The following is a 24,880-nucleotide window of genomic DNA, read 5'->3' as shown; positions in this document are numbered from 1 at the left end:
TTTTTGCTAGTGCTTCCTGACCGAGGTTCTCGGATTTCACATGTAAAATATTGCACGAAGGCCACATTGTATCTACACTATTTGAAATTAGGCATTTTATGCTGCAATATGTTTTGTTGCACTTCTTTAATTCTAATTGACTAGGTGTGTGGTGTAAAGAAGATGGACGGATCCTGCGCATTTTTTTGTGTTGTAAATGTTCTCTGTAACACCTTCTACGAAATATGTCATATATGTTGAAGAACTACTGCAGTTTCACTTGAAAGGCGAAACATCGTTTGCGGTAGCAAATTCGTAGAGAATTATACGAAGAAAGGATAGTAGTTTAATGGGCCGTATAAAGTTGTAAACATTCGCTTACTAAATAAATAGACAAGCACGGTGTGGCAAAGTGCAGGCGCACTTTGTCACCATTGCAGATCGATTTGAAGATGTGCGCGCGGGCGCGCTATTCGCCCACATCGCCGATCGCTTTCAAGATATGGCATCCGCAAGGCCGCGCTGTCAGGAGCAGGCGACAGAGCAGAACGCCCCCCCCCCCTCCTCTCTCTCTCCGTCACCTCGCCCCCGTGCCTCGCGCGCGAAAGAAGACCGCGCGCTTCCGGCCTGCGTTCCGCCCTCACGTGCGCTACATTGAGCCGCGATTTCCGGCTCACCCTCGTACGCTTGCACTCGCGCACACAGCGTACGGCGCGCGGCCACGATTTCATCGCGTTTGGACTTTATACAGAACCTCACGGCTACGGCGACGGCTGAAATGCGGTTGGAGTGTCCATATAATTGCTATCGCCATAATATTACATATGGTTGCCTCAGAAATTTATTGCAGCAAAATTTTTTGATTTACTCCTTCGAACTGTCTGCTCAAACTTCTATCCCCCCCCCGCTCCGCCCCCCCCCCCTTCAATGGCATTCCCGCGAAAGAAGCGCCCCCACCATCGGTAAACCCAGCCGACAGCAACGCCGTCGCCACCACACCCTTTCGCCTTTTCCGTCTGTCAAGAAAAGGTGCCCTGTCAAGTGTCATCCCACCTTCCGCTCTCTCCACCCCTCCTCTTTTTACGAAGGACCTTTTTAAAAGGTGCACACTGCCACCTCCGAAGAATACCCCTGAAGAAGGAGCCGAATGAGCTCCTAAACGTCGCACTAATGATTTCCCTTGTTTGGTTGGAGTCACTCTCAAAGTCCTAATTAGTCTTCCCAACCAGTCAGCTAATTCTGTCGAAATGTTTGGCTTCAACTCTATTGTTGTAGTATGGTGATTTGTCAACATGAAAACATTGCGACATACATTTGTCATTCCGTCATCTCTGATAATATTTGTTTTTATTTTCCAGCGCAAGCATCTCCTCCAAATAAGGGGAAGTCGCTGTGGGAGGTGACAGCAAACGCAATGAAACCACTGCGTTATCGTGGCCCGAAGGGGCCTGACCAGCCCGCCGTCATCCTAGCGCTGACCAACCAGCTTACCCATGTCAGCTTCTTGCCCTGAAAGCCCTGGCCAGCCCACCGTCCTCGGCACCTTGCCTAGTTCCGATCCTCAGGGCACTGCCTAATCCACCTTCATCCACCTAGCTTCACGAGAGATGGCTCTTTGGCACTTGCTGTCAAATAAACTATTTTAACATAACTCAGCATCACACATTTAGGTCCACGGATAACGCCTGTTTGTGCTTATTTATTTGTAAATAAACTGTTATAAAATTGTATTTCAGTATTATTTTATTATTATTGGCGTGTGTAGAGGGCTTTTGATTCCTGACTTAATATATTTCTGTCGCGTTTTCCTAGCGAGATTCGATATAAACAGTACAGGGACAATTGCTGTCGAAAATGCCCCTAGCAGAAGGTTCGCGGTAATAATGGCTGAGATGTCTAGAGCCAGCATATTTACAATATTCGTCATGCAAAGGCCATTGGCCGGAAGCTGGCATTAATAATGGCAACGATATTTCTTAGCGCTAGTAACACAATGGCTGCTGCATTGGCATTGTATTCGGCCTATCCTGGTTTGAATTCTGGGCCAGCATTGGATTGGGTTACACTTCGCCAATATGCCAGCGTTGGTTAAGAACTGGTACCAATATATGTTAGAATTAGACCATGCTTGGACCATTCCTGGTATGCTTCCTGGGGAGAGCCAGCCCGAAGGTCGATTTGCTCGCTGCTGGCGCGCTTGCTCACTCCAGCGTTTTGACAGCGAGTGTGCGCGGTCATCGAGTGTGATGTGCTCAGGTTTGCTTGTGCGCGCCTGACACCACGCTTGTTAATTTAGATAGTAAGGGAATGTTTACAAGCTCATACGGCCGATAAAAGTACCATCCTTCCTTGTTATAGCTGTCTACACATTTGCTATTGGAATGGATGCTTCGCCTTTTGGGCGGAACTGCGACATTTTTACATATCCTGGCAGAAATAATAAAAAACCGGGTCTATATTAAAAATAATAAGCTGAAATAATAAAAAAAACGTCACAACATGTCCTAAAAAGCGCCAGATAGAGACCCTAGACGTTGTTCAAGCAATTCTCAGGTTTGTCTAACGAAACTGTTGAAGCAAAAAGACTAACAGAAGTTCAGGGTTATTTAATTTGTGAACGAAATGAGGTAATACAGTATCTGACGCTGGCGAGAACAACTGGAACAACAAAAGTAATCAGTCCTGTTTAAGCAGCGCGTGGCCTCCGCTAGAAGCGCGTAACGGCAATGTTTTATTAATCACGACTTACGGTTACGTTCCCGCGTCACTGAGTGCGCTTACATGAAAAGTATAATGTAGCAACGTCAAAAAGTTTACGACGGAACCCATCTCACGATGACTGTCGATGCTAATGCGAGTAGCAGTCGAGCAACGAAGCGACAGATCATATTCCTGAAGTCATGTTTACTTAACACGTGCAGTCGTAATTATGAGGCTTTCGTTGCTTCGGCTATTTGCCACATACTACGATGTCGTCCCAGTTTGCTGTGGCACTCGCTTGCCAAGGTAGTCACTGAGCATGGAGGCCTGACGGCGACTGTAGGACGCTGGCGCAATGACGATGGAATGACTAAGAATCAATGACATCGATCGTACGACAAATGCGTGTAACGACGACGGCATGACGAAAATGAGATGCCGTTATTTAATTTATGACGACGGCATAACGCCGACAGTGACACGAGGACAATAAGATGGCGACTGTATGACGACGATGGCGTGACGACGAAGGTATGACAACGTTTGAAGCCACGGCTACTCCATGGTTGTGGTTTACTAAACATGTGCCTAGTGCGTGCCTGATTGCACGTGTCAGGTGGTGAGTGAGTGAGTGAGCACACCTTTATTAGGATCCAGTGCAGGCGTGGAGGTTGCCTCGCGCCTCCCGGCTACTCCCACGTGGGGATCGGCAGGTCTATAGCTTACCGGCCCTGTCGCGGGCACGCTGGACGGCCACGATTTGGTCTTGAAGGTTTGCGCTGTGCAGAAGTGCATCCCACTCGGTCTTGTTGGAAGTCGGGCCGAGCGACCCGCGCTCCCAGAGCATATGTGCTAACGTAGCGGTCTGCCCGCAAGCGGTGCAAGCGGCGTCAGGGAATTTGTGTTGATCGATTTTATTTAAATATGTTAATGACGGATACGAATAGGTTTGGAGTGAGCGCAATGAGACTGCCTGTGCTCTGTTTAGGTCTGAGTGTGGGGGCACGAAAACCCTCCTCGCCATGTAGTAATATTTGGTAATCTCTTTGTGTGTGGTTGGAGTAAGTTTATGCCCTGCGTCGTCGTCGGCGCTGGAACCATCGCCCATCTCTAGAGAACGGCCGTCGGCGAGCGCGCGCGCTTCTGCGTGGGCCGACTCGTTGGGGTTCAGGGCGACGCCCTTTACCGAGTGACGCGCGCGCGAAACCAGTAAATGGTGTGAGGGACGATCCCATCGCTGGTGTTCAAGGTCCTGACCACTTGTATTGATATGCGGCCCTTTTGAAATGCTCTGACTGCCGCCTTTGAGTCGCTGTACACTTCTCCACACCGATCATCTAGCAGAGCGAGTGCCATGGCTACTTGTTCGGTCACCTGCGGGTTCGTTGTTCGCACTGTGGCGCAGTTCGTAGTCGAGCCAGTCTGGTGGACGACCACCGTGGTAAACTTATTGCTGGAAAGGGCTCGTCGTCGACGTGGCCATTCTAGCGTGAGGGCTTCCGAAGCCCTGGCGAAACGTCAGCGAAGAGTCCCGGACCCCGAGTTGAGGGAGCACGATGTTGAGGCGAAATGTCAGCGAAGAGCCGCCGACCCCGAGTTTCGGGAACGCGATGTTGGAGCCAAACGTCAGTGTCGTCTTGCCCTCCAGGAACTTGACAACTGTGGTGCACGCATCGGCAACGCTAGCGCCAACTTTCCCGTTGCGATGGCCAGGTTTCAACGCGAGTTTCTCAACCGGAACTTCGGAGCCAGCTGCAGTGCGTGTGGCCGACCGGTTTTGGTTCGAGCACAACGTGGTACTCGTCAGTATAATTCGTTCGGAGGAACACCGAAGAAACACACGACAAGCTTCGCTTACCCCCATTTCCTCGATAGGAGAGGGGCTACTGATTTTTTATGGTAAGTTATATAGCTTTTAATTAACCGTTTTACGAACGCTTCACTTATTCACATACATTCCAACACGCACGCTGCATCTACATTTCATCCACACATCACGCATGGGTTTGCACAAAATTTAATATATACCTTTCGAGAAAGCTTCGCTTAACGTTGGCTTCGTTAAGCGCGTTTGATATGCCATGGTTAGTAATAAAGAGGGCAAGAAGAAGAGTCTAGGAGGAAGCTAAGTGGTAAACGAGGACCTAAGGAGCGTTAAGTAAAGTATACTATGGAGATCAAACGCTTACTTGCAACTGAATTTTACTTGAAACGAGTAGATTTCTTTTGCTTTTTTGACCGTTCTTGTAGTTGGTCGGTGGTAGGTCAATGATAGGTCGGTCTTCGGAATCGGCCACGAGAACGTTCGTTCTTTAGCTGGCTCTTACCCTCTCTCTCTCTCTCTCTCGCTCACTCAGTCTTCTGATCGTTGGTTTGCTCATTCGTTCGTTCGCGCCTTCGTTCCTCCGGGCTATTCGCTCACACTGACAATCATTGTCGATGGCTTCTGCACATTTTTTCGAAGAGAGCGGAATAATAAGCGCCTTCTCTCTCACTTGAATGACGTAAAATGTTTACAATATTCAACAACAGCAAACACCTGATAATTTAATTTCTTTTCACCAATGATAATTATTAACCATTTAGACAATACAAGCCTCTGAGGACTAGACAATGTTCCAGGCTATCGAGCACCCGTTTTGAGAAGGCGGGGCTGTCAATGAGTAGGGCGCAATTGCGTTCGTTGCAATGTAATCTGAGCTGAAAATCTCACTTTCCATCTCCCAAAAACTCACCTTCGAGCGGCTGTCTAGCACACACATTTCGAGAACTTTATAGATAAAATTAAACTCTCTTATTTTTCAAGGAACGAAAAGTGAAAAGCACGCCCAGGAGCAGAGCTGGGAAGCTTGCATTCGTCATGATCGCCGTACATGTGATATGTTGAAAGAAACCTATCCCGACGTCACGACAATGTACGGCTTTGATGGAAAAGCCGAAGAATGCAGGGAATTTCCATGGGAACATTTTTCCGATAACGGCGCCTGTGGAGCGTTCTATGACTTGTTCCACTGCTTCAATACCTGCACACCAAGTAAGTTCTACACGGACGGTCATTTCGTTCATCATTGCTTAGAATAGGGCTATTTCAATCTTGCACAACAGCCTAACTTGCGCAACAAATATGCAACGAACAGTCACAGAAAGTAAACAGTGTGCAATTTTCACAATACCTGTGGACGTGACAGGGGTGACCGTGCATGCGTCATATTGAAATCATGTGATGACGCCCTGTTATGGGCAATACTTATATCATGTACAGCTTTCCTGGACATCAAAGGTTTGTTTGCGCGAACGCCACAACATTGCGCGTTACCTTAGGCCTTTCAAACTTCTCATAGTGATATACTGATGTTGCCACATAAAAAAAAAGAAAACTGTCAGCCCTGCCACTAGGGTGGGGATGAAAGACCAGCGAAGCTGTACTATGGTGGGAATTATGTATTTCCAATTACGACTATTAAGATGTGATGGTGTAATTGGTTATTTGAACTATTAAAGAATGAGAAATATATATGATCCGGAGGTTTTCATTTATTTAGTGACCGCAGGGACCATGGCCTTATGGTCACTACGGTACACCAGCATAGGGTGTACGGCAGAGGTTGGCACGTTCTTCATAAACACGTCACTAATGCCGCGCTCGTTCGGTGCGAACGCGGGCAGAACGCCGCTGCCGTCGACAACATTTGTGCGCGTTGTTTGTGCGACCGCACACAACTGCTGTCAAAACGCTGGCTACGTGGGTGGTGGTGGGGGTGAAAACATTTTGCTATGGAGGGACAGGAAGTATGCTTGGACTAGCCCGTAAGGGACTGGTCCTTAAAAATACTAGGTGGAGGTCCCTAGTTGGGGACCCCAGTGGCGGTAGCCGCCGCCCGGGCGCGCCCGACTAAGGCTTGTTGGGCCTGTAAGTCGTGGCAGCCGAGCAGGGCCGCCTCCCAGTCCTCCCACGTTGGGTTGGGGATGGGGGGGAATGGCTGGGTTGGAGGGGCAGGCCCACACCATGTGACAGGTGTCTGAAGACACCACACCACAGTGTGGACAGTTGCCACTAAATGAGGGGTTAAAATGTTTTAGAACTGCCGGGCACAGCAAAGTATTCGTTAGAAAGCAGAGGAAGAGCCGCTCATCCTCCTTTCTAAGGCCTTTACATGGGCGGGGGTAAATGCGATGACGGTCTTGATAGTATATTGTAATATCTTTAAAGGTAGAGGCCGGATGAAAATTGGGTTCCTGATTGGGTGGGGAGGAGAAAACAGCCCAGTGAGAGAGCGGGCGGGCGGCTGCGTCTGCCGCCTCGTTTCCTGCTAACCCTTGATGAGCAGGGCACCACATAAGGTAACGGTGTGCGGGGTTCGTATCTCGTATGCAATTTATGTAGATATTGTTACAGTGAGGAAATCAGACAATGTCGACACCCGTGACAATATTATAGGCTAGAAAGGGGGTCCAGCCTTGTTCGACGTTCTGACAGGCCCCTGGCGAGTCGGTGATTATGTATTTCGAGTCGGAATGTAAGAGCGCGAGAGCGATGGCGACTTCTTCAGCGTTTGTTGCATTGCGGGATCTAAAGGTGAGGCCGTTAACTGTGTTGCTGTTGTGAACTACCGCCGCCGTGTACCATCCGTCGTGGGTGGTGAGGACCGGAGGCGTCCACGTAGTATACACCTATTTTGTTGCCATAATGTCGGGCTAGAGCTTCCGCGCGCGCCTTGCGCCGGCCATTATGATCTTCGTGTGACATGTTAGTTGGAACAGGTCGCATGTGGAGGGCGCGTCTCCACAGGTCCGGGATGCAAAACCTATCCTTCATGGGAATGGTGTGTTGGATATAGAGTCGAGCAAGAAGGCGGCGACCTGACTCCGTTTGCGACAGGCGTGTGTACTGGTTTGTAAGGTGCGCTTTCCAGAGCTCCTGGAAAGTGTTCACCACCCCAAGGGCCATAAGACGGCTGTTGGACGTGGTGACGGGGAAGTCCAGGGCACGCTTAACGATATTACGGAGGATGACCTCAAGGGCCTCCTCCTCTTGTTTCCTTAGGTGACGGTAAGGAGTCGAGTAGAGAATTCAACTGGTCACGAAGACGTTTGCCAGCCGCAAGGCATCCTTACTTCGTAACCCCCCGCGTTTGTTGAAAACCCGATGGACCATGCGGCCCACCTGGTCCCCCACCTTACGGAGTTTGGTCAATGTAGTATCTGGCCGTCTGTGTTTGTGGATGTAGAGTCCGAGTACCCGGCTTTCTTCAGCTTCGTGTATGGGACCAAGAGACAGAGAGATTCGAGTTGTGCACTTCGGCGAGGGGTGGAGGTGCACAAATTCAGATTTTTTGGAGGAACATTAAAGACCACAGTAGCGAGCGTAGCGGTCTACTACCGTCGCCGCTGTTTGCAGGGTGGTTTCAATGTCCGCTATGCTGCCCTGCGTGGCCCACAGGGTGATGTCATCGGCGTACAGGGCGTGCTGCACGCCGGTCACACTACACAGCTGGGCCGGAAGGTGCATCATGGCCAGATTGAGCAGTAGTGGGGAAAGTACCGCGCCCTGGGGGGGTGTTCCCCGCGTCTCGAGTAGGTAAGGACCATGCTCTCTGTCTTGAATGCGGATGTGGGAATGTCGATCCGTGAGAAATTGGCGTATGTATCGGAATGTGTTGAGGCCACAGTCGGTCTGATTTAGGTGAGTATGATCTCGCGTGTTACGTTGTCAAATGCCCCCTTAAGATACAATGCGAGTACTGCTCGGTCATTATGGGGGCATTCGAGGGGGTCAAGGACTTCCCGATTGAGTTGCAGGAGGACATCTTGTGCGAATCTGTGTGGGCTAAATCCGAACATGGTGTCGGCAAACACATGTTTGTGTTCAAGATATGCAGATAGCCGGTCCCGCACCATTGTCTCCATTAGTTTGCCTACACAGGAGGTGAGAGAGATGGGGCAGAGGTTATCTGTGTCAGTTGGTTTGCCTGCTTTAGGAATGAAGGTTACCAGAGCTGTTTCTCCAGTCGATTGGCAGGGGGGTGTCTCCGCGCCAAATTGCATTGATGTAGTCGAGGAGAGACTGGTACGCTTAGTCGGGCAGGTTCGCCAGAACCTTCACGGTGACCTTATCCCTTCCCGGGGCAGTGCCTCGTTTCATTTTGGCAAGGCCCGCCCGCGGATCATGGAGCTTGAACGGCTGATCCAGTTCCGTGTTCTCTCTGTCTGCATAATAGTATGCAGATCCACGGGAGTCTTGGGCTGTGCACTGATACTGGTCCCGGAGTTTCTGTGCCAATTGAGTGGTGTTGCCAGGGAAAGCGTACATGGCTCTCTGCAAATGTTTCTGTGTTTCGGTTCGTGTTTGAGTTGGGTCGATGAGGGCTCGAAAGAGGCGCCATGTGTTTCGGCTGGACATTTGTCGCGCGGCCGTGTTGCATCTATCCACTCAGAGTCAGCTAGTTGGTCGGAATGGCTAAACGCCGTTGTCGGCATTGTTAGGGGAGAGGCGGGCGAGAGCTGCAGAGAGAGTCAGCGGCAGAGGCCGGCAGGGCTGCGCGCATGCGCCGCAGTGGGAGAGCGGGAACGCACACGCACAGTCTAGTGTGCTTCGATGCCCTCCTTGCCCATCGCTCCCCTGCCACTGGGAAGTCGCGTTTGCTCTCCGCCGTGCGTTCTCTCCCCGTGAAAGCGCTCGTCCCTCGTCCTCGCGGGCTTTCACTCGCACATGCAGCATACGGCCAATGAGATCGAGTTCTTTTTTTTTTATATTGCCGGACGCTACCATCGAAGAGTGAGCCCTTAACAGCTTCGCTGTAAAGAAGTTGTTTCTGCGTCCTGAACTTCACCTCAAAGCTTGCCCCACCGCCATTATCACTGTTCTCGATAATGGCGAAATGGCGATAATGACGCCGTCTGCTAGAAATAACTTATGATTCCTAGAATGCTTTGTCGTGATACGACAAACTCAAAAGGGAATGATTATAGGAATTTCATAGGTTCTCAAAAAGCGTCGAGGGTTCTATTGAATTATTTTTAGAATGCTACGAAGCCAACGTGCAAGGATAATCGAAGGCGCCGGCAGCCGGCACTTATTCTATATCGGCTCGTACAATTAATTTAGCGTGCCAAAGTTACGACCAAACTCTCAGCTGACTTTCTTACTAATGATTTAGCAACAAAGTAGTTCTAAAGCTTTTCAAAGTAATGTGTATGCTTTTCTGCTGAGAGCTCGACGCTTAGTGAGCGTGAACAGTTGCTCTTTAATGAAGTAGCTCTCCAGAAAGCTAACCACACAAAACGTTTAGGTTTAGCCATAGGCGAACATGTTACATCTCACAAGTACGTGCACAAAGCAGCGAAGAAGCTTGACAAAAGCATACCAATATTGCTCCGTGTAGTTATTTATGTTTTACGTTCACCATCTTTCAGCGGCTGACAAATGTTAAAAGTTATCACCCAGAGCAACGTTAAAAGTTGTCACCCAGCGCAAGAGGCGCCTGTCTGTATTGAAAGTTTCTGGAATGTTATCGCTGGTGCTATCTGCTCTTTATTTTGTCGCCTAGCCTTGTTTGATCCAATTGCGTGTGCGACAATAATTGTGGTGTACATTTTAGAGCTTAGGTGCGCATTAGTGATTACTCTGAAAGTTTTATTGCGTCATGTATAAAAAGTTCCTAGTTCTGTATGCTGTTTTAGAGAGAGCTAGGCATTATTATAAACACATTGACAAGTTTATGTACCAAATTTACGCATAATGCGTGAAAGACGAGGATACATCAATAGCGCAAAATGTCTCTGTGTCGTCGTCCTTTAGGATAATTTGCCCAAACGTGGCTCAACAAAGTACATCGTATCTACTGGCAACCGGGGCCAGTTAGGCCTTTGGGTACGTTATATGAAATACTTGCAGTTAGTTTTTAAAATGCTGTCACATTACTGGTATTCTTGTACGTGAACGAAGACTTATTCATATGATGGCGCAGTGTCGTTCTGGCCAAATAAACCAGCCAAAAACTTGAAGTCGTTCTGGCTAAATGAACCAGCCAAAAACTCGAACTTCCCGAGTATTTTTTTTATTGTGGGCATTTGTAAGATACAAAGATGCGTATCCCCCTCAGATTGTGCAAGAAATGTCTTTAGTCACCCTGAGTGTCATTTCAATTGTGCCCTATAAAACGAAACATGATATATATGAAAAAAAAACAATGAAGCCTGATTCAGAGTAAGCGGGAATTTCACCTTATTACCCTGGATAAATTGCGCTTTATTCTTGCACACTAATTTGTTAGCTCCAACCCCATATATGATGTTATAATTCAGGTAAAAAAGAAAAAAAATGTGAGTTTGCAAAATTTTGTTATTTTTCATAAAAGCTTTATATATATCCACAGTTATTTTGTTACGTATTCTTGATAGTGTTGTGTCAGAATATGTGCCCTAATATTTTGGCTGGTAACAACCGCAAAATTTTGGAGAAAAGGAATGTTGAAGTTGCAAAAAATTGCATTCCTACTATTTGTTGTCATGGAAACTGCAGCAGCTGCATAACACGACAACGACGAATAACATATTAAATAACGACACGTTTCAGCAAGATAAAGTTATTTTCTTTCCAGATAGTCACTGCCACTCACGATGCCTCGATCACCAAAATTTGAACCAGCTTAGCAAGGACGCATTTAAGTGTAGGTTGTCCAGTACGTCTTCGGACCACTTATGAAATGAAGTACCTGTAGACTCGTGTAAGGGCCGCACTTTTTTTCGCTATTTTCACCAGGTGCGGACCTCAGAAGGAACCGGACCTTTTGGCCAAAATGGTGCCGGCACAGCCGGCGATTACTGCACACCCCGGATCTGCGTATCATTGCATCACAGCTCAACGGGCAGCTCACGTCACCTACTAGGGGCATGCGGAAGTGCGCAGCGCGTGAAAATAGATCGATGCGCGTGCGCGGCCTCGAACGGGGTTTATTCTCCGATGAAATTTTTTTTTTCAGATTGCGGGCTGCCAAGGTGACGGTGCGGCTCCTACATGGGTGCGGCCCTTACACGAGCCTATACGGTATCTCACTGTAGCTACTCTGTAGAAAACAACGACAGTATTGTCTCCGCAAGCGTTGATGATTGTCAATGAGACAATTTTTACAGTGGTGAGGAATTCAATAACACACCTGTGATCGTATGCAACTGAGTCAGACGCCATATTGGTTATGATAGTCATTTCTACTTCCATCGCCTTTCAAACGGGGCACAGACAAATAGTCACACAGGCAGCGTGAGCTAATCAGATTTTATTACATCTATTGTGGTATAGCGTAGCCTGTCTCCAATTTATAGTCTCTGTCAATTAAACATCTATATCTACATTGTGATATAGTTGGAAAGGCCCTGATTCCACCTCTTCCCTGTTTGTTCTCCTGTATAATCGAAAGGTCTCTTGCTTATCTCGACTGCTGACCCGGTAATGTTACCATCCGCTTTCAATCCCAGCGCTTTTGGAAGATCGATGTCCCCTACGGTTCCTGCTGGGTTAATATCATGTCGCTTCATTACGACGTGCTGAGTCGTTACCGAACTTTTATTGCAGCACACACATGGCTCATCCGGCGACGCATATCTTCTCCGGTATGTTTTTGTGCTGAGGTAGCCATGCAACTCGGGCCTCCAATAGCAAGGTACTGCATGACCTGTGTGTTATCGTAGATTTTCACTTCCAATTTCTTTCCTGGTATCGTAAATCTCCGTGATCTTGTTTGTTTCCATTATTTGCATCCAATTTACTCTCTGCGTTTCCCTCATTTTCTTTTTCTTGACTCCTCTCTGTATGTTTACACTTTCAATTACCCAGTACTTGGTTGCCAACTTTCGTGACCTCTTCCTTCATTCTGCGTCCTCGATTTTAAGGTACACATAAATGTAAACTTTACCCAAGCATTTATTTTTATTCAAGTTTCTTAGTGTTTCTTCAGAATTAATTTTGAACCACATCATTTCTGCCGTCTGTCACACGACTAAGAAATTAACAATATTTGCGGGAAGGTTCAGACAATAAAACAGCGCCACCACCATCCGGCTTGGATGGTATAGGTGAACACAAAGAGTGAGGAGTAATTAACTACAGAATTGCCTTCTAAGGTTTGTTATAACCATACAATATGACGTCCACGTACGTCGGCAACCATGTACATTTAAAGACGCATAAGAAATGAGAAGTATCGGGGACAATTGAAAATTGTCAAATGTACCTCACTTACGAGAAAGAGGTTTTCTTCAAGAGTAGCCATGTGGGCTAGTTGGTATGGCATGTTCATCTGACTTTTTTTGTGTCAGAAAGACTGGACACAAGAAGACACACAGGACACACACGGTGCTGTGTCTGTCTTGCGTGTCTTGTGCCCAGCCTTATTCGTGCAAAAAGCTCAGTTTCTTAAAGCTTGCTATATCGTATTGATTTTTTGTCTTATAGGAAATACTGCTCCTGCCAAATGCTTCAATGATAAGTACAAGCCTTGCGGTGAAGCTGGATGCATAGAAACAGCGTACTTTTACGACCCCCACAACCAGAAATGCAAAAAATACAAAACTGAAGCTGAGCCGTGGATTGCTCCTCGTAGTGCTAATTGCTTCGGAAATCGTCAGACTTGTAAAAGAGAATGCAGGTAAGTCTTCTCACCTGACAAGGTGCACCTAAGGTATGATGAACCTTTGCTGAAATACTCGCGAGCATTATAAAAAAAAAAGAAAGCAAATCCAACGAACATGTGGAAATGTGTGCAGCGAAGCTACGGTAAAGTAGTGTGTACTAAATGCTATACAATCAATTGCTACTCGTAAAATTCTGCATACTTGCATCCTATGCAACGTGTAATTTCATGCAGTGCTTATCTTAATGCTGCGTACTCGCCTACACTTTAATCATATGCAATTTTGGTATTCATGCGCTACGCCGTTTACAAAGTGTGTCGAAAAGACAACTCATTGTCAGGCGCATGGACAGTGTGAGACGCCACCGAGCGATGTAATGTAGATGAAGGCGACGTATGCTGCGACTCTAGGGAAGAATATTATGACAGGCCCAGTGAAAAATGCTGGCGAAAGTAAAAGAAAGCTTTACCGTAAAACATCCAATGCAGTGCGTTTTGCAGGCCATGTACAGGAAAAAAACTGCTACACAAAGCTTACTATTATTAAATACCGGAATACAACACAATTAAGCCATAATTCACGTAGAAATAGGAGAGTGTAACTTCTGGTACATATGAACTCCTGCTGAAGGGAAAATCGCTCCCATTGGTCACTTATCAATTAATCCATCCAGCACCAGACAAGCTCTATAAAAGCGACAAGTAATATTTGCATCGCCAGCGCGTGTTTCGCTGCAAATGACACCAAAGTGCGTAATCCTGGTGCTGTTGCCTGAGGGCGCAGCGTAAACGTCAGTGGCACCTTATTGCAAGGCGTAATTGTAGTTAAAGACTTAGTAGAATAAAGTGGTTGGTTTGGTTATAGCTGAAATTGCTAAATGTGCTGGCACACACCCACCCACACACACACACACACACACACACACACACACGCACACGCGCACGCGCACGCACACACACACACACACACAAACGGGGATAGTCGATATTTTAATGGACATTACGAGAAAAAATGGAGCTGGGCAGGCCATGTAATGCGTAGGATGGATAACCGGTGGACCATTGGAGTTACGGAATGGATACCAAGAGATGGGAAGCGCAGTCGAGGATGGGAGAAAACTGGGTGGGGTGACGTTAGGAAATTTGCTGGCGCAAGTTGGAATCAGCTAGCGCAAGACACGGGTAATTGGAGATCGCAGGGAGAGGGCTTCGTCCGGCAGGGGACATAAATATAGGCTGATCATGATGACGATGAAAGAGCCGAATATGAACAGCAGTGAGAGCTGGGGATGGGGTGAAGAAGATAAAAGCCACGCGCACAGAAAAGACTAGAAGGAAGGATAGTGGCTATATTTGTCGTCAATAAAATAAAGCGAATCTGTCTCCTAAAAACCATAGCTCGTTTGCAATGTCACTTCGGCGAACCGTTCATTATGGGCCCTCTTGGTTTTCTACTGCAAACGGCCAGATTCGTAAACACCCCAGAGCGCGTTTACGCTCATGAGCACATGACAGAAATTTTGAAACCCCATAAATATTTTTGCGCATCTTTTACATAGGCAAACAGGTGTGTGCAGAGGTGCACACTCTTTGGGCACACTTTTATTTAACAGCATGTCTAATTGGTAAAACAAGTGTGCAGATAATATCGTGGATGATTGTCCATGCATGGATAGAGCCTAATGCTTGAAGAAAGCTATTTGTTTCTGTTAAGGAATCATGCGCTTCAAGGCGCGTACCTATTGCAGTGAGGATATTCAGGTAACGTTTGTTCCTTCATCGCGTAAATCAGGGAACCGGGCCATTAACCAGCACATCTACAGTGGTAGTATAGGTGGCTACAACATATCTGTATAAGCCGATTCATCTTATGTGTGCTCTCTTCAGTAGTGAGAGTGCCAGAGTGGAAAACGGCGATGGTCCCCTTTCCCGCCTCAAAAGTCCTGTCCCGTAGCCGCCGCGTGGAGAGACGGTGGGGGAATAAATGGAAGGCTGTCCGTCTCGAGCACTCCATCACATCATCTAAGTGACGCACGAAAGCTCTAGTTTGCGCTCACTGAGAAACCCGTCGCGCTAATCGTTTTCCTGAGAGCTAGTGCCCTTTAAATCGTCGCCTTTGTTTTGGCACGTAAAGCCCTATAATTATTTTTTGTTTGTGTGTCAGCAGTGGAATCCCAGCGACGGGCAACCAACCCCTAAAACAAGTGAAAGAGGTTAAAATGTGACTAAATAAATAAATAGTGAAATAAATAGATAAATAAAAATGAATAAATAAAATAAATAAATAAATAAATAAATAAATAAATAAATAAATAAATAAATAAATAAATCGCAAAATTTAGCTTTGTACTCAAGGCACCTGAAAAGCTGGCACGATGCGGACCGCCGTCAGTAGAGGCGGTGCACCTCGATGGTGGCTACATACGTCCAAAAGAAAATATCAAGAATGCTAGCGCTTGCGCAAACAAGGCCGAAGCTAGCTTAAGAAGGTGGACCACTGCCCTTTCTCCGCTGCAGAGCCGATTGATGGTCCAAACTCGCTGAATCCGCCATAAGTTCCGCGCTCCGCCTGGTGCTCCGCTCCGCCTTGCGGATGGCTGGACGGACGCCTTGACAAATGCTCACGACTTTTCCATCCGCATGCCTCCTCGTCTCTCATTGGCTGGTACGAGGCGGATGAAATGTGGAGTCTTCAGGGAAAACATGGCGCTTGCTTGAAGCGAAGCGACGCGGGGCCCACGCGTGGCCTAAGCTGCGGCCGCCTCAGAAATGTTTTATTTTTCTCGTTCTTGTTATTTTTACTTGGGTTATCTAGCACCCACGCAGATAGCCATCTAAGGAAGCAGCCGATGTACCCTTGTAGACCTCCTCAGTGTGTGCGCTCGCCGACAGAAACAGACGGAGCGCAGGAACTGTGTTGTGTTTACGCGAGCGCCGGAAGAAACATTTGAAGCCGTTCGCTTCACGATTTCTTGTGCCGCGCTTCGCGTGTGCATTGCGAAAGAGAAGTCCATCGCATACACGTGCATTCTAAGCACAAGACATGTTCAGTGCGTGGCGAAATGAAAAAAAAAACGCATTTCCGCCCCAACGAAGCATCGCTTGCGATAGCAAATTAGTAGACAGCTATACGAAGTAAGAAAAGTAGTTTCACCGGCCGTATCAACTTATAAGCACTCGCCTACTAACTAAATTAAGAAGCATGGTGTCAGGCTCACACGGGCAAACATAAACACGTCTCACTCGAAGAGCGCGGACACTCGCGGTCAAAACGCTGGAGTGAGGAAGAGCGGCAGCAGCAGCGAGTGAATGGACTCTCGTTTAAACGCGAACTAAGCGGCTAGAACACAGTGCACACGAAGCTGTGAGCCCCCGGTACTCTGTACTAATCACAGATCGCTTTCAAGATCGTGCTCGCGTGGCCACCGGAGTAGAATGTCCCCCCTTCCTCCCCTCCCGTCGGTGCCTTGTGCGCGACGGAAGACGGCGCGCTTCCTCGCCGCTTTCCTTCCTTGCGCACGCGACATTGAGCCGCCATCCTCGGCTCACCGTCGCACGCTCTCACGCGCACATACAGCATACGGCGCGCTGACAATGCGATCGCCCTTGGACTTTATACGGAACATCACAGTGACGCCGACGCTGATGGCAGAAATGCGCGTGGAGTGTCCATATAATTGCTATCGCAATGAAACTTTCTGATCGGCGCAGCCAGAGTAGGCGACTTGTATGTTCTGTGTATGCCGTTCGTGTCCGAGAAATGGTGAACGCCAGTCGTTTACAACTTGCAGAAGTGGTAATGCGATCAGTAGCGATAACTTTTATTACCTTCTTATCGCTGTCATCTCTCATGTACTATACTGCGTGGGAGCCCTTTTGCCAGCTACGATGCGTCGTGGTGCCATGGTGGCTGCGACGTTCGAGCTGTGTTCCTGCTGCTACGAAGTGTGTTCGCAAAATACAAATCGTGATATATATGGGCTTTGTTTTGCAGTGGGGCTCATATGGATCACAATCGTGCGACAGCACAAATGGGAACTAAGCTTTTGGCAGGGCCACCATTCCAGCTGGTTTGTCATAATGCTCTTGTCTGCAGGTTTCTTGTTTATATTTAAAGAGTCCCAAAACGGTCCGGAGAAATTTTGTAGACGCGTAGGGTACAGCTACAGTAAAACATCTGCGTCAAAATTTAAGTGAAGCGTTTTATATTAACAGAGCTATGGACGATTACAAGTAGGGTACAGCTACAGTAAAACATTCACGTCATAATTTATGTGAAGCGTCTCATATTAAGACAGCTACGAACGATTACAAGTTACCCTCCTCCCTCGCCATGCATTTCCTCGTCAACTCGTTCGCCGAGTGATCGGGGCTAAGGTCCGCCTTCGCTGGCTCTATATCATGTTGTGACGTGTTGTCATCTCCTTCCGGTTGTCTTGGAGCCAGCGCGCGAAGGCTCGCCAACCTCTCTGCTAGCCGCCTGGCCGTCGATCCCCAGTGAGAGCGATCAAGCAGCGTGCGTTCCGAGCGTTCTGTCGCAGCGCCGAGCGTGTGCGGTATTCCGGGAACCACAGGCGGGCTGGGTGTTTTGACGAATATCCAGATACGTAATCTAAAGCCCCGCCATACCGCTGTGATGAAGGATCTTCGTAGACGTACGTGAGCAGCCTGATTGGCATGCACGCTCTAGCCATCCGGTGGCGCGGAGCTTAACCATCCAAATAGAGAGCTAACATTCCTGTAACCACGCTGTAACTAAGTGTAAAAGCTTTTAAACATATAAAAGGACAACGTGTTCGAGATTAAGCTCATGCCGAAAATTTGAGCCAGCAGCAAAGCAGAAAAAACTTGGTTACTGCTAAATTTCCTGTGTGTTTGGTTGAGTTTTGTGCCGCCAGGTGGCTGCACCGTGCAAGCAGTTCACATTTGCGCCTCCGTTCATCACGTAAAACATGATAAAAGGGCCAGTACACTTGCACTTGCGTTTAACTGAATACCGGACACCCTAAACTCTATTGCGGCAATCCTTGGACGTGAAGTGACAGCCGTAAACGCGTAGATGCTGGCGCCCTTTGGATACTGACAGTCCGATGCGCTCTAGCCACTCCGCTCGTCTGCTGCCTTGCAGCGGGGCACGGTGTCGCAGCTTGACATGTCGCCGATCGCTACGTTTGCAGCCCCCAACGCAAAGGCGAACCATGGTGTTCGCGAAAAGAAAGAACAAGACCAACACTGACCGCGCAGCTCTCGTCAACACGGAGCACGTTTTAATACAAGCAGACGACACTTGCTGTGGGTCGGAAGTGCTTTTAGTGCAGTGATACATGTCCTTGTGCATTGTTTTTCCGTTACTTTCTTTTTATAGAAACAAATTAATTAACATCTAAACTATTAGGAACAACACTTGTTTACCATAATGTTGGAAAAATTATCGATGACGCGCCCTGGACCGCCAATCAGATAGCTGGCCCAGTGACGTGCTATGGTCAATGCGCGTCACTTGGTCACAAAACTCAGCCGATTGACGTGCTGCGATCGGTAGCGATGTTCCTTTTTAAAATCTTATAATAAATTACACGCTTTACGTGGAGCGCTTAGATGCGTCATATAATGAACAGAAGGACCTACTCTAACGACTCAGTACAATTGTACAAAATCGTCAAAATCGTTTCAGGGTCCCTTTAATAAGCTTACTTTTCATGCATTCACAGCTTTCATAACATTTACTCCACTATTGAAGGCACAGCACATATACCTCCACTGAAGTTATGGAGCAGAGAGAACTTCGTGGCTTGCAATTTACTGTGTGTTCCACTCAAACCATAGAGTTTCATAAATTAATTACTAGAGGGAAGTCTGGCTCTAGTGTGTATGGGAACTGCATGCGAGGTGGTTCATTCAGCATGGGAATGATGGGTAATACACGGATTTGCCTATACTTCGTCCTTCTGGCTTAAGACGGCTTCGTGACTTTGTAAACTCGGCAAAGTCGTAGCGACGGGAGCAATCTCGTAAGTGACGTCCGTTACCTGGCGGACGATACGGTAAGGACCTGTGCACCGAGATAACAACTTCTCTGACAAGCCAACACGGCGGAATGGACACCACAGGAGAACTAAGGCACTGGGTGAGAAGCCAACGTTGTGATGCCGGCTGTCATAAAGGCGCTTGTGGGTCGATTGCGAGGCCGATAGCCTATAGAGTGGGCGATCTGACGCGCGTGGTCGGCACGAGCGATGGCATCGCGTGCATATTCGCTAGGCGGCCCTGTAGAAGCCGGAAGTAGGATGTCCAGTGGTAACATCGGTTCCCGGCCAAAGAGCATATGAAAGGGTGAATAACTGGCGGTGTCGTGACCCGATGAATTGTAAGCCAAGGTCACTGAAGGTAGCGCGAGGTCCCAGTCACGGTGGTGAGATGAAACATACATTGCGAGCATATTCGTGAGGGTGCGATTTAGGCGCTTGGTGAAGCCATTTGTTTGGGCATGGTAGGAAGTGGTCAACTTGTGCTGCGTTGAAAAGGAGCGCAAAATATCGTCGATTACTCGGGAAAAAAATGCGCGGCCTCAATCTGTGAGCAAGTGGCGAGGGGGGACATGGCGTAGAGTAACATCGTGGAGCAAGAAATCGGCAACGTCCGTAGCAGTGCTGGTGGGAGCGCTCGAGTGATTGTATGCCTGGTCGCATAATCTATAGCAACGGCGACTTTGCAGGATTTTGACTCGGGAAAAGGACCGAGGTCTAAACCAGCGCGTAGGAATGGTTAGGTCGGGATGGAGAGCGAAGCAGTCAAGCAGGGGGTGCTGCAGATCGTTTCCGACGTTGGCATTTAACTCAGGAGGCCATGTAACGTTGAAGAGGCCGGGCAGAGACCGCGCCAAAAGAAGCGGCGCCGGATACAGTCGTACGTGCGAGATACGCCAAAATGACCAGCAGAATGTTCGCCGTGAAGCTCATGCAGGACCGTTCCACGCAGAGGTGTAGGCACAATGAGAAGCAGCTCAGGGTCATCTGACGGGACCTTACGACGGCAGAGTGTGCTATTCACGAGGACGAACGTGCGCAGTGACGCGTCCTTAGGTGCGGATTCGAGACGGTCAATGAGCGATCGCAAGCATCACGGAGTTGTTCATCACTTATGTGGAGAAACGTAGACACAGACATGACGCAGGGGCTAGGCTTGATGACTTGTCCGTCTGGTTGGTCAACAGGATAGCGGGACAAACAGTCCGCGTCGAGATGAAGATGGCCAGATTTGTAGGTAACAAAGTAAGAGTGCTCCTGAAGGTGCCGCGCCCAACGACCAAGTCGTCCAGCAGGTTCCTTCTGTGAAGAAAGCCAACATAGAGCGTGATGATCAGTGACAACACGAAAAGGTCGGCCATACAAGTAAGGACGGAATTTCGAAACCGACTAGGCGAGGGCAAGGCAGTCCCGTTCTTTAATAGAGTAGTTGCGTTCAGATTTCGAAAGGAGACGACTTGCGTACGCAATAATACGATCAACGCCTCGTTGGTTTTGGGGCAAAACTGCACCGATGCCGTGACCACTACCGTCTGTGCGCACTTCTGGGGGACCAGCTGGGTCAAAATGTGCAAGAATAGGTGAAGTCATTACAGCGACGATTAGCTGAGAGAAGGCGTCAGCTTGTAGAGGACCCCAACAGAACGGGACGTCTTGCTTGAGAAGGTCAGTGAGTGCACGTGCGAGTGCCGCAATGTTTTTCACGAAACGGCGAAAGTATACGAGCACAGCCCCACGAAACTGCGAACATCATGAATGCAGCGTGGAACTGGAAAGTTTGTGACAGCGCGTACCTTCGCTGGGTCTGGTCGAATACCGGAAGCGTCAACAAGCTGGCCCAGCACAGTAATTTGACAAAGAGCGAAGTGGCACTTCGAGGAATTTAGCGGGAGGCCAGTGCATTAGAAAATAGATAAAATGGTCGAAAGCCGCTCAAGGTGTGGTGCGAAGTGAGTGAGAAAACTATAACATCGTCCAGGTAACATAAACACGTCGACCATTTAAATCCTTGAAGCAGTGTATCCATCATTCTCCTAAAGTCTGCTGGTGCGTTGCAGAGACCGAAAGTTATCACCTTGAATTGGTAAAGGCCGCCAGGGGTGGTGGTCGATGGCCGTCTTCGCGTGATCCACGTCGTCTACGGCAATTTGCCAGCAGCCGGATCGAAGGTCCAGGGATAAAAAGAAGGTGCCACCATGGAGGCAGTCGAGGGCGTCGCCAATACTTGGGAGAGGGCACACGTCCTTCTTGGTGATTTTGTTGTGGTGCCGATAATCAATGACGAAACGCAAGGAGCCGTCTTTCTTCTTCACTAATAGGACGGGGGAGGCCGAAGGACTAGATGATGGTTCATGATGTCTTGCGCAAGCATTTTGGCCACTTCTTATGAATCATTTCATGCTCTGATGCGGACACACGCTAAGGCCGCCGGCGAATGGGCAAAGTGATATCTTTGTCGAGAGCCAGAACCTGTTGTTACGAAATGGCGCCTTCTTTTTGAAGGTAAAATGTAAAAAGTGTTGATTCGGTGGGTGACAATCTTAGTCTGGCCCAGGAGTCGATCGCGGATGTCGAAAATGTAGCTGTATGTGGTCAAAACCCGACAGAGAACGCCGGCCTGGTCAGGCGAAAAGTCGGATCCATTCATTTTTCGAAAAATGGTGTCGTCAGAACCAGGTGACCGTGATACGTCAGCTTCAGGAGCAGTTATGGCGACAACCTTGTGACGTCATGGACTGTTATAGAGGTGAGTTGGGCAAGCCACATCACGTGGGGCAACACTTGGGGGCAGACCAAAATTTATGACCGCGAGGAAGACACAGTTATCTGCTGTTGTGGCGATGGTATGTGGCACACTAACACTACGTGTCAGTTGTACATCAGTAATCGGAGTGATGATATAGTCGCCGTCAGGAACGCGAAGGGTCGATGACAAACACGTATGTGACGGCTCGAGGCGGTAGGCGAACAAAAGCGGTGGGGCTTTAGAGGCCCCCGGGCGTTTCACAGGCATCTTAGAAGAGGAAGATCGAGGCAGAGTGTATCAGAAGAAGAAGAACGTAAACCTTATTTTCAAATCAATGAGATTCGAGACCGGCGTCTTTTTCTTGTGTCTGGGCACCCGCCGCGGGCGCGGTTCCGAGACCTTGTCTCGAAGCGGCTTCCTCGGCTCGCTGGACAGCCCAGAGTTGTGCTGTCAGGTTCGAGATGAGCAGTGCGGTCTTCCAGCGCGAGCGGAGGCTGGCGGTGGAAGAGACGGGGGGTGCCGGCACTACCCGACTTGTTTGTTAAGTCCTGAAACTCCCATGAGAACAATCAATTAAGGCCGAGTGTGCCGAAAGAAAGTCGGCGCGAAGTATATGTTCGTGTGGGCAGCAAGCAAGGACGACAAAAAGCACAGCAGTGAGACGACCGGCAATGCTGACACGGGCAGCCCACATTCCTATTACTTGAATAGCACCACCATGGGCAACACGTACGATTGCCCGTGTCGTAGACGGCGTCATAATCTTCTGCAGGCGGCGGCGTAAAGGGACACTCATATTAGATAAGTGTGCGCCAGGGCGGTTACACGAACATTGTCGACATTTACTTCTAGGAGGCTATGGTGTGTGGGGAACGTCAGTAGAGGATTTGCAGGGGACGATGGCATTGTAGCTTCACCTCCATAAGCTGCTCTATCTAGTTTTTCGGCTGCGAGCGTCCAGAGAAGGTCAGCGAGGAAAAGCGGCGAGGCTGCGGTGAGCGGGAGTAGCGGCGAACATGAGAAGTGGCGTCAGTGGTGTCTCGTGGGACCACGACGAGTAGTAACTAGGGGAAGCAGTGGCGGAATGTCTAGAAGGAGTAGGGCGCATGGAGGTAGGGAAAGTTTGGTGAGGTGTGTAGGTCCCACGGCGACGGCAGTAAAGAAATCGTTGAGAGGTTCCTCTGGAATAAGGCCGAGCATCAGTACGAGTCAGTGGGCACGCTGATGGAAGACCGAGAACTCCTGCCTGTAGCCTGAATGAGGGACACTGATGGCTGCGATGGGTCACTGGGGTGCATTGTGGACACGGGTGGTTGATTAAGTGCACGACAGGAAACTTCAATCTCGCAACGAACAATGCGCGTACCATGGTCATAGGTGAGCGGTTGGCGAACGGCATCACACGATGAAGTTGCAGCCGTATTGGGCAGCCGGGTGAGTGTCTCGGTTATACAGAGGCTCTTGGCTTGTTCAAACAGCCAGCACTCTTTGATGATTGTGTCGACGGTATCAACGTTTGTATGAACGACCAGGTTAAAAGCATCGTCGGCGATACCTTTCAACACATGAGGAACCTTCTAGGACTCAGACACTGCTCGTCAACCCGGCGGCAACGAGCGACAATGTCCTGAATGTAAACGACGTATTACTCGGTAGATGTCGGTGCACGAGTCGCAAGTTCATTCCGCGCAGCAAGCTGCCGACCAGCGCTGTCACCGAAAAGGCCGTGAATTTTATGAAAGAGTCCGAGCTTGTAATGTCAGCGTCGTGCGTCTCGAACCACACCCGTGGTGGGTCATCGAGGTAAAAAAGCATGTTGGCGAGCATAAGAGTCGGGTCCCACCTGTAGCTGGGGCTGATCCGTTTGTAAATGTTGAGCCGGGCTCTGTCGACGTCAACTCCATACTAGCGGGAAAACACGCCATGATCACGAGCAGAAGGCAGAATATGTAGGTGGAAGCCTCGGGAGGGGCAGGTGGTGAAGACGATGTGCTTTCACCGACTGACATGGTCGGAACCGTGATGAGACGGCCTTTGCGGAGCTCCGTGATGGGTACAGGGAACAACCACCACGTCCACCTCAAATATGTTACGTAAAACAACAAGAGGCTGACTATTTACAGTGTATTTACATTGAGGTACACAGCATCAACCAGGATGGTGGACAGCCCGCACCCCAGACAGTCACGTCTTCTTTGTCGTCTGCTCCAGGCTCAATGTATCTCTCGGATTGTGTTAGCTTCGTAGCAGTATGGTGCTCAGCACACTTGCGCCTCCCAGGCAACGAAGGGGCTAACGCCCTAGCTCCCGATATTTGCAACCGAGCGGAGCAGCCCAGCCCACACGCCTTGCCCATGCCAGAACAGCCACGCGAAATGTTGGAACACCTGCGTTTCAGCTGCCAAAAACACACCTCCCCGCAATTCTTAAACGGCGAAGAGGCCACAAGCCTCACAATAATCCAAACCGATGTTTATCTGCATTTCTTAAAACTCCACGCACTACACCGCACACAATATCAGGCGAGATGACCATGGTGCGCAGGCAGACCAAACGTTTGCCACATTGCGTGGACATGTGAAAGAATTAGAATACCGCCGAAAGAATTGGTGAGTTAGCTATTCAGCCTAACACAAACAAACAACAATCATTAGTGAGCAGTGGGAGGTACAGCACGCCAGCTCGAACCTAGAGGCGCAGAGGACCCCCCCCCCATCAAGTACAGCGGGCAGCCAAGGCCAGTGGAGCCCTGTACAAAGGGAGCCATCTATTGCTCTTCGAATCCTTTCCCCATTCTCTAT

At 48.8% G+C, this 24,880-nt stretch overlaps 1 protein-coding gene across 4 annotated transcripts in view; it reads left to right on the top strand.

Annotated features, from left to right (window-relative positions):
* Positions 1-24,880, top strand: part of LOC125940207 (uncharacterized) — a 149,209-nt gene that overhangs the window by 13,508 nt on the left and 110,821 nt on the right. For 3 of the 4 annotated variants that reach the window (XM_049656031.1, XM_049656030.1, XM_049656029.1), the window contains exons 2-3: positions 5,486-5,713; positions 13,130-13,322. In XM_049656031.1, coding sequence (XP_049511988.1) covers positions 5,486-5,713; positions 13,130-13,322 — 421 coding nt within the window. The remainder of the gene's footprint in view (positions 1-5,485; positions 5,714-13,129; positions 13,323-24,880) is intronic. The other variant, XM_049656032.1, reaches the window with a different exon arrangement.

Source organism: Dermacentor silvarum, chromosome 9, assembly GCF_013339745.2.
Source record: "Dermacentor silvarum isolate Dsil-2018 chromosome 9, BIME_Dsil_1.4, whole genome shotgun sequence".
Taxonomy (NCBI): domain Eukaryota; kingdom Metazoa; phylum Arthropoda; class Arachnida; order Ixodida; family Ixodidae; genus Dermacentor; species Dermacentor silvarum.
Note: the sequence above shows the minus strand (reverse complement) of the source record. Positions and strands in the feature narration are given on the sequence as shown.